We start from the raw sequence: 9,906 nt of genomic DNA, 5'->3' as shown, positions 1-9,906 counted from the left end.
CTACAGGGGGAAAAATAGACGTACCCATTTGCTCATCTCGATATGCAATTTACTGTAACATGTTGCTGGAATTTTCTTTAGGAATGACCAAATTCTTTTATATGAAATGATCTACTCTGGTAATGCTTAATAAAAATGATTATTTTTCTGACTATAACATATGCTGATTGTAAACTATTTGGAAAATATTGAAAAGTACAAAAGTACTTAAATTCCCACCATCAAGAGATAACCACCACTAACTATTTTATAGAACCATGAAAATAGGGGCACGCCTGGGGGGCTCAGTCAGTTAAGCGTCTGACTTTGGCTCAGGCTTGTGAGTTTGAGCCCTGCATCGAGCTCTGTGCTGACAGCTCGGAGCCTGGAGCCTGCTTCAGATTCTGTGTCTCCCCCTCTCTCTGTCCCCTTCCTTGCTCATGCTCTGTTTCTCTCTCTTTCAAAAATAAATAAACATTAAAAAAAAAAAAGAAACATGTGCTTTTGTAGTTGACTTGGTAACTCTGCTAATGATTTTCACATTTCAGAAGCAAGCTGTTTCTTACTCTTCTTGATGGGATACCATCCTCAACCAATCAGATACCATTTTTCTTGGAGATGAGAGTGAATTCACCTCCTGGGCTAACTAAAGAAGAAACGGCTGATCATTTTGTGTATTCTATTTGTGAAGTGGAACATGGTTCAGTAGAGAATACTATCAATAAAGACCATTAGACTAATTTCCCTTAAGACTTGAGTAGGATTTCAGAGGTTAAAGGCCACCGCTCCTGCTAAGAAGCTATTTTGACAGATGGGGCATTTTTTTTGGATCCACTCTCTAGATTTCCACATGCTCCAGATTCTCTGAATCATAACATATCAGTGCAAGATGGCCAGCTTCCTGAGCTAGAAAAAGAAAGCGTCCTGTTTCTTGCTCTTTGGCAATGAACTTCATGCATGTCTCCAGCAAAGTCCACTCACTCCTTCAGATCGGCAGGGACTATTTCTCTCAGCGGATTGCTAACACGGGTTTTAATGATGCTGTTTAAAAGTTGGCCAGAGTCTGAATGCCAAGTCCCTCAACTCTAATTAGGCATTTGAGTGAGTCCTTCTTTACATGTTCCTTGGAAATTTCCAAATCAGCCAAGAGAATAGAAATGTCACCCTGAGAAGCCCAGTCAATGCTGTAAAGGGCTGGGAGGCGCACGGGAGTGAGTTTTTCCTATGTCCCGGCTAATGACTGAGTCTATAAGACAAAGAAAAATAGTTTTCTTCCCCCCCTGGACTTTTAAAAAAGATGCAGCATGGGGGCTGATCAATATTATAAGCAAATGTGATACTGCCTGCCCCTGGGATGAGGTGGGATGAGAAGCCAGATGAGAACAGTCTCACCTGGTTAAGCCTGGCACCTGGGCAGGTAAGCGCTTCTGTCTTCCTGATGGGGTTATTGATTTCTGGGCAGCAACTATGTCTCCACATTTTCTTTCTTTCTTAAAGAAAGAAAATTATGGGAATTTTGATTATGACTTAAGTTTTTGTGGCTTGAGATCAATATCATGCCGCACTGAGAAATGAAATGGTTACTGTGGGGAGACCAGGAAGGGCTGGGGGAGAGCCCTAGAAATGTTTTGGTTTTTCTGTTTTAAGCTTCATTATATTGAAGTGATTTAAAAAAAAATATCAAAAGTTCCTGTTAAACAGTGGATGGTGGTATATATTGCAATCTGCAATCTTGTTATGAAGTTTTGTGACCTCAACGACTAAATTTGTATCGACTGCATGACCAATCTGATCAACTGTGGTGAAATGGGTTATTGAGTTGTTTATTAAAAAAAATTTAAGGAGAAAATATTGCTGACTCAGACTGATTGGCTAGACCCAAACTGCATAAACAGGCTGATGAGCTGCTGGAAACAGACAAAAAGACTTTTGGACATTTTTTGGACTTTTTTTGGGGATATTTTTGTTGTGTGTTTACAATGGATATGTTGAGGGACTGGATGTATTCTGGGCCACTTTTGTGCATCACAAATAGGTTCCTTTTGTTAGAGGACGGAAAGGCTGCAATGCCTTTTAAGAGATATTAAAGCATTAATCCAAGCCAATCTTTATTTTTGGTATAAAAGACTGTGCTATCTAGGTATAACTAATGAAAAAGAAAAGGCATTTTAAAACCAGCAATCAGCTCCATATTTTTATCCTAAGTACAAAGAAACAAGCCCTTTTTATTAATCTAGCTTATGCTGTCAGTCATTTTATTAACTTATTTATTCATTCATTTTGAAACTTATTTATTTTGAGAGAGAGAGCACACAAGGGAAAGGCAGACAGAGGGAGAGACAGAATCCCAAGCAGGTTCTGCACTGTCAGTGAGGAGCCCGGTGCAGGGCTCGAACTCACAAACTGTGAGACTGTGACCTGAGCCGAGGTCAAGAGGAAGCTTAACCGACTGAGCCAGCCAGGTGCCCAGACCTTCAATAATTTTAAATATATATAGGAAAAAATGCAAACGTGCCCAAATAATTACCTTGTCTTTATCTGATTACAATATCTGTTAAATAACAGACTAATCTTCTTCTTCTTGTATTTTTGTCTAAAATAGATATTATTGTGGGACATTGTACTCAAGTTAATTTTCTTGACCACCGGTTAATATCAACATGTCAATGAAAATCTTCCATATTCAAATAAAGATCACATGCAATCTTTTCTTAAAAGGGTCTGTTTTCTCTTTTTACTTACAGGAAGCCTATATTTGTGAAAAATAAGCATTTCTCAATAGGCATGTAACATTGCCCATAGGCACCTCACTCAGTAAGAGAAAGAGAGTCGTTAAACCTTTGAAATGTGTAGTGGGGAGAGTATGCTAGGTTCCCATGCAAGTGATTCCTAACAGAACTCTCCAAGGACAATATTTCTTATCTATCATTTTGCTATTTTCCCAGATACACACCATTATGGTATCTAGGGTGTTAGCAAAATAAAACAGAGAGTGAAAAAAGAAAAAAAGCACACCAGTTAGCTCAGGGACCACACAATTGCACTGGGTGTTCAATGTAAGTACAGCTAAATTTCCAGGTTGATTACCTGTGGGGTAGGGTTTTAGAAAAGGTCAAAGAGTAGTACTTTTGACCGGGACCTAAAGCGTACAGAATAACTCATAATACAGAGGAAGCACTAAATGTTGGTGGGTCCCTTTATTCCAAAAGATAATAGATGAGTTATGAACCTAGAAAATTCAAGGGACACTATGCTGGGTTTGTAAGATTTTATATTTTTAATTAGTTCTTGATATAAATCACTGGTTCCTAAAGTGTAGCCTTTGGGCCAGTAGCAGCAGCAAAGACTCCTGGAAGCTTGTTAGAAATGCAAATTCTCCGGCCCTACTTCAGGCCTCTGGAATCAGAGCCTTTGGGGGTGGGGCCAGGCCACGTGTGCTTTTACAGGCTCTGCTGTGATTCTGATGCAGCTGAAGTTTGAGGACTACCTCTATAAACCAAGGAGGGCTCTGTGTCTGAAAAAAAAAATGCGTGTGAACGGAGGCCATTTCCACATACTCCCTACCTATGACCAAGTGAGAAACCGAATACTTCAAAGGATATTGCCACTGATTTAGTGCACAGAACACCTGTGCACGGCTTCATTCCTTTTGTCCTCCCTTGGGTCAAATTCAAAGGGATCTGAAATGATACCTGTGTCCCAGGGGTGGAAGGGAGTGGTAGCTACTTACGCCCCTGTCTTTTCATGGGCCATCTTCCCTGAGACCCACCACGGAACACCAGTGGCTTTCAGACTCTGCTACTCACAGAGCGTGAGCCAGTATATACACGCGCTGGTTCACAGCAGAAACAGAAGTTTCCCTTATTATGATACACTCTGATCATTTTTTCTATTATATTTCTTTTAAAAAATGTTGGTTGTGAATCGTTAAATTACCTACTCGTGTGTTGCAACGCGAAGATTGAAAAATGCTACCCTAGATCATCAACTTTTCACCCACAGTCTAGGAGGAGCATCGCACTTGTGAAATGCCACACAAAATTTGTATTCATTTACATATATGCATATTTATGTGCAACGGGCTTCATAGCTTCTGGCAGATTCTTGAAGTGACAGGTAACACTTGAGAAATTAGGACCTAGGATCTAGGTCCCACAAAAAGGGCAGAGGATGGGAATTAGGGTTTCTGCTATTGGTGACCCTTGTTGCTCGCTGAAAACTCCTGTGATGAGATTGGGAAGGGCTGTCCGGCTCACCCTCCACCCCATGCAAGACCCCCAGGGCTTCTCTCTAGTGGAGATGGAAGGGATTGATATTTGAGTGGACTTTCTACTTCATAAAGGAATGGTAACACGGAGCACACAATGTGCCCATTGCTACTGGGTCGTGGGTCATAAGAGTTTCTGCGAAGGGCAGCGGGATCAAGACAGTCCAGTCAAACTCAAGGTCCTACTGGTCTTCTGGTTTCAGCAGAGATCGGTGAATGCTGCAAGCCAGAATCTTCCAAGTGGAAGTTTGAAGTGGGGCTTTGGCCAGCTGACCTCCTGGGATTAGCAAGAAGGGTGTGGCATAGGGCTGTTTCTCCCGTGCTCCCAGAGGTGACGATCCAGACATAGACAAAGCTGACAGTGGACCAGTCAGGCACCAGTATCTCCTCGTTGGCTGTTAAACTATTGAAATACTTCTGTTTCTTTGGTAAAGAACAGCTACCCCAGCCCCGCCCCTCACAGCCACTCTCACCCTTCCTGGGGCCAACCAGGGCCTCTCTGTGACTCAGCCACTAAAAGTTTAATGCCTGGCAGAGCTGAGGATCCAGAAATGTATTCTAACTGATTGGCACCCTCAGTTTAAAAATATTTTTATTTATTTATTTATTAAAAAATTTAAATGTTTATTTATTTTTGAGAGAGAGAGAGACAGACAGACAGACAGAGTGTGAGTGGGGGAGAGTCAGAGAGAGAAGGAGACACAGAATCTGAAGCAGGCTCTAGGCTCTGAGCTGTCAGCACAGAGCCTGACGCAGGACTCGAACCCATGAACTGCGAGATCATGACTTGAGCTGAAGTCAACCGCTTAGCCAACTGAGCCACCCAGGCACCCCAAAATATTTTTAATATTTTGTTGAACACAAACACAGCACAGAAGGCAATGTCACTGGCTACATGCTCACACACACTCCACGGCTAGACAGCATAAAACAGAAGAGGTGTGCACTGGCCTCACCTTGGAACTGATTGACCTGCTGCACTGGGTATGGATTCCGTTGCTGTTGGAGGTGCTGGCGGGGTAAATGCGATTGCTGCAGCTGCTAGAACGACAGGACAAGGGCAGGGAGGTGACACGGGGAGAGACGGTTAAATATTGTGGCAGTTTTGAGGAAGGCAGTTTTTTCAAAAACTAAACTTTGTGTTGAGGAATAACATACATCCAGGCAAGTGTGCAAAGCATGGGTTTGGTGGATTTTCACAAAACGAACACATTCTGTAACAAAATAACCAGCATCCAGCTCAAGAAACTGAGCACCGCTGGCATTTCCCTCATGCCTCTTTCTAGTCGTGATCAACCCCAGGGACACACTTCATCTGCCCGAGGAGCCACTGTCCTGACCTAACAATGCATACTAGTGACGTCTGCTTTTGTACTTCGTATAAGTGGATTCATACAATGTATTGGTGTCTGGCTTCTTGCGTTCATCATTATATTCATGAGATTCATCCGTGTTGATGCGTGTAGGTGTCGTCTGTTCACTGGCACTGTTGAATAATATTCCATCATGCGAATGTACCACGACTTTCTTATTTACCTATTCTACTCATGATGGGCATTTAGAGTGTTTCCAGTTTGGGGGCGGTCACAAATGCTGCTTCTATGAACACCCTCGTATGTGTCTTTTGGTGACTATCTGGCATATCTGATGTGTAGACTTGCTGGCTCAAAAGGCGTGTGTATCGAGGGAGGCCATTGTGACTTTGACTTTCCCACATCAGCTTGCATGTTTTCCTTAGCACTGTGGGACCCAGCTCAAGGGACGAGCAACTGATTTTTAATGACCTAAATAGATACTTCCGCTATAGGAAGATGGGATTCTCAGGGGCTATAAAAAAGGCTAATCTTATTCCCACCAGGCCACCCTGCCTGTAAAATACATCTCCGCAAGTAAAATATACAGTATTTAGTGCCTTAAGGAAACCGCACGGGACTCCACATGTGCCGGGAGCCAGAGGCTTGTGATTTCCTCTTTCTTCTTTCACTCGCGGGGATTCAGAGCTGCCGGTGCTGTTACCAATCTACTGGAAAGGCTATTATGATCATTACCATGCTGTATGTGAAAAGGGAAAGAAAATAAGAGCGAGGTGCAAAGAGCAGAGAGAGGGGTTTTAGTTCCCGGACTGCCGTCAAGTGGCTGCGTGACCTTCGGCATGTCATTTAACCTCCTTCTGCAGCTGCTGAATATTCATTGAGCACCTTTCATCAGCAAGGGCTTATAAAGAACATACAACAAGGGCCTTGCTCTTTCAAGTGTTCATTATAAAAATAACACACATTGACCACTTCTTAACGCGCGTGTTTATTTCTATTTTTTCCTCTTTGTTTTTGTTTCTGGGCAGCTCTATAATTTTCTTTCTCTCTCTCTTTTTTCTTTTCTTTCTCTCGACAAGGCCAGCCAGCATCTGGCAACCAATGAAAAGAAAAGCCTCTGCCCTGTTCACCCATCCTGGGGTGCCGACCATGGTGTTTTGCACAAAGTGTTGAAATTAATTAATTGTACAGATAAAGTATAGACAAGAGACTATGTTAATCTTTTAGGCAGCAATCTAAGGGCATTAAGCTGAGCATTTAAAAGCTTCTCCTCAGCCAAACTTCTCATATTATGTAAGAACTTAAGTGTCCACACTGACTGGGCAGAAGCCCTGGGGTGGCCTGGGGTCGGCTGGGGGCGGGGGCCTCCTGCTCCTGTCCCGGGGCTCTGCGTCTCTGGCTCTGCGGTCTCTGATACATCACATGAGCTCCCTGGCCTCAGTTTCTTCATAGGTAAAATAAAAAAGCCTCCATGATCACCAATACTTCTTTCACGTCTAAAATTCTGGGTTCGGTTGAACCTTCGTGACTGATGTGAGGCAACTTGCTCTCTGCTCTTTGAGAATAAGGCATTAAATGTCAATTCACACCGGCTTTCAGCTTGCTCCATCCTGATTTCTAAAGCTACTAACTAAAGTCATTTTAAAGTTCTCAAAGACAGGCAAGATCTCCCAATCCTTCTGTTTTCCCTCCCAAGTCCTCCCAGGAAATCCCAGGACCCCCAATATGCTACTTTCAAAACTGCAATAATTAGGCACTTTCACTGCTGCTGCAGAGACCAAGAACATCAGCTCGGCCTTGATAGGACAATATTCGTTCTCAAAACACAAAAGCTGACAGCCCACCATGGGTAGACCCCCAGACAGCCTGCACGGACAAGCTCTGTCTCCAGGCACAGGTAGGCGGCTGCGCTGAGTTGTTTCTGTGCGGGCCCTCTGTTTCACTGAGCCTTGTCCCACCGGATGGCTGGCGGCTGTGGCCACAGCTCTGACATCACATTCCGTGACACCAGGGCCATGTGACAGGTCCCCACATCCACGTGAACAGTTTCTAAAGAATTTTACACATATAATTCTATGTGATCCTTAAAAGAGTTATAGGAGGAAGGCTGGGAATGTATGAAATCTGACCTCAGATGAAAAGAGAGAGGGGAAAGACATTTTTTAAGAATCAGACCACAAGCAAAAGGTGGGACATATTTGGAGTCTGAGTAAAATTTCTTTGTTGGTCCCTCTTTGTTTCTGGGTGTCCACAACTTGCTAAGGAATGATACCCATTTCCCATCTTTTCCAAGTGGCCCTGTATCTCTCTGGGTCTCGGCTCCCTGTCTGGGCACCCTCCTGGGGCAGCTCTCCCTCCTCCTCCCTGTTCCCTGGGGTTTGGCGGCCCTCGCTGAGTGGGGACAGCCCTGGCTAGCACAACTGCGTTTGCCTGGTCGCCTGTCTCCTGTTTGCGCGTCGGTCACACCACACACATCAAAGGCCATCGCTCACAGTACCAGGGGCACCTGAAGTTTCCCGGGATTGGCTGGGGAGAGGATTTACAAAGCCCAGCTTCCCCTCGGCGGCTCCATTTATCACTGCCTGAGAGATATTAGCACGGCTCCTTGTCACACACCTTATGCAGGGCGAGAGGGATAGAGGTTTGTTTGTACAAGAGCTGCCAGGCGGCTGACTGACCTTGGTAAAAAGGGAGATAATTACACAGCTGCGCAGGAACAAAAGCAAAGAAGGGAACATAAGCGCACTGTGTTCAACAGTACAATTTTTCTATTTGGGAGACGGCTGGTGTTACTCTGAACTGCTGCTCTCAGTAGGGACCTCAACAGGTCTGTGTCCCACGTGGTGTCTTGGAAATATGGGGTGAAGGAGGCTTGATAAATTTCCAAAATTCTAACTGTATCAGGAACATTCTAGAAGGGTAACAGTAGGGCAAAGCTTTGTTAGGCTTTAAGCCTTGGAAGACAACCTCATGCCTACCTCCTATAAGAAGAGAGAGAGAGGCCCCGTGCAGGCTCCCACAGGAGCCGTGTAGGGATTTCTTGTGGAAGGCCTCAGGCCTTTCCTGGGATAATAATACTGGATCAGGCATGGGCATCTTGAAAAACAAAACACATTGGAACCTACAGAAGCAGCTCCCAGGGAAGGCTTTCTTTGGAAGCTGGAGGAATTATATGGCAAGGGGGGACAAAGATGCCTACGGTAAGATTTATTTGTGTCAGGCCTTCCTTTAACTCAAAGATTTCTTGAGCTGTTTTAAAGCTGTTGGGAATTTTCTTAAGTTGGCACCCTTTCTGTGACCCCGGGTTCAGGTTTCCAGGTAGTTCTGTAGGCCCTATTATTCTGCCATTGTTCCTGTCCCATTGTTCATGATCAATTCTGTAGAATTCTTCTCAATCCCTCCTCCTGACATTTTCCTTCAAGAAACAAAGTTCTCTGAGTTATTTTCTTTTTTCTTCAGGCTGGAAATATTAGTGTCTATGAAGAATGTGAGGCAGCCTCCCAACCCCCATACTGATTGCACAGACCTCCTGTGCCAGAAACCAGAAGAAAAGAAGGCAGGCTTGAATCGAAGAAATGTCTTTGGCAAATAGGCCTTCAAACTGATGGCGGAAGCCTGTCTTTTAAGAACAAACTAATTCATTCTAAGAAAAAGCTGAACTAATTGAGAAGTGGAAATTCTACAGATTCTTCTGTGGTCCCGGGAAATGCTGGACTGTGAATCTCTTGACATAGGACACAAACTGGGACTCTCTCTCGCAGACACCAGGTGCTGAATAAATGCTTGCTGAATGAATGAATCATGTTACCTGTTCAGCTAGAATCTGTTGCTGCTGCTGCTGTTGCTGCTGCTGCTGCCTTTGCTCTCGAAGGAACTGTTGCTTCTGCTGCTCCATCAACTGGGCCCGCTGATCAATGAGCATCTGTTTCATGATGGCCGCCTGGGGCTGGCCACCCAGGAAGCCAGGCCCCGCGGGGCTGGCTCCGGAGACCATGCCACCCGAGCCTGGGGGCACAGAGGACTGCATGGGGCCTGTGGTCCGGGGAAGTCCAACTGGGTGCTGCTCCTGGGAGGACAAGAAGAGAAGAGAATGCAGAGAATTCATATTTGAGAGGAAGCATGAGGCGGAGGCTGCAGCTTGTAGGCCTGCGGGGTCCTGAGTGACACACTTTCTATTTCCATAAAAACAACCCAGTAGTCCTTGAATCTGGCCTCACCACCGTGGAACTGGAGAGATACAAGGGGACGGTAAGGGCACACGGCTCTGGGAAATCTGACAGCAAGTCCAGTCTGTTTTGGATGAGACTGATTAAGGGACAGGGCTGGGTATTCAGCTAACGTTCCCTG

General features: G+C 44.6%; 1 protein-coding gene across 2 annotated transcripts in view; it reads right to left on the bottom strand.

Annotated features, from left to right (window-relative positions):
- MAML3 (mastermind like transcriptional coactivator 3) overlaps positions 1-9,906 on the bottom strand; it is a 404,763-nt gene that overhangs the window by 3,560 nt on the left and 391,297 nt on the right. The window contains exons 3-4 of one of the 2 annotated variants that reach the window (XM_029940811.1): positions 9,368-9,625; positions 5,203-5,287 (exon numbers count right to left, since the gene is read on the bottom strand). In XM_029940811.1, coding sequence (XP_029796671.1) covers positions 5,203-5,287; positions 9,368-9,625 — 343 coding nt within the window. The remainder of the gene's footprint in view (positions 1-5,202; positions 5,288-9,367; positions 9,626-9,906) is intronic. The other variant, XM_029940814.1, reaches the window with a different exon arrangement.

Source organism: Suricata suricatta, chromosome 1 (assembly GCF_006229205.1).
Source record: "Suricata suricatta isolate VVHF042 chromosome 1, meerkat_22Aug2017_6uvM2_HiC, whole genome shotgun sequence".
Taxonomy (NCBI): domain Eukaryota; kingdom Metazoa; phylum Chordata; class Mammalia; order Carnivora; family Herpestidae; genus Suricata; species Suricata suricatta.
This window is presented reverse-complemented; position numbering and strand designations above follow the sequence as displayed.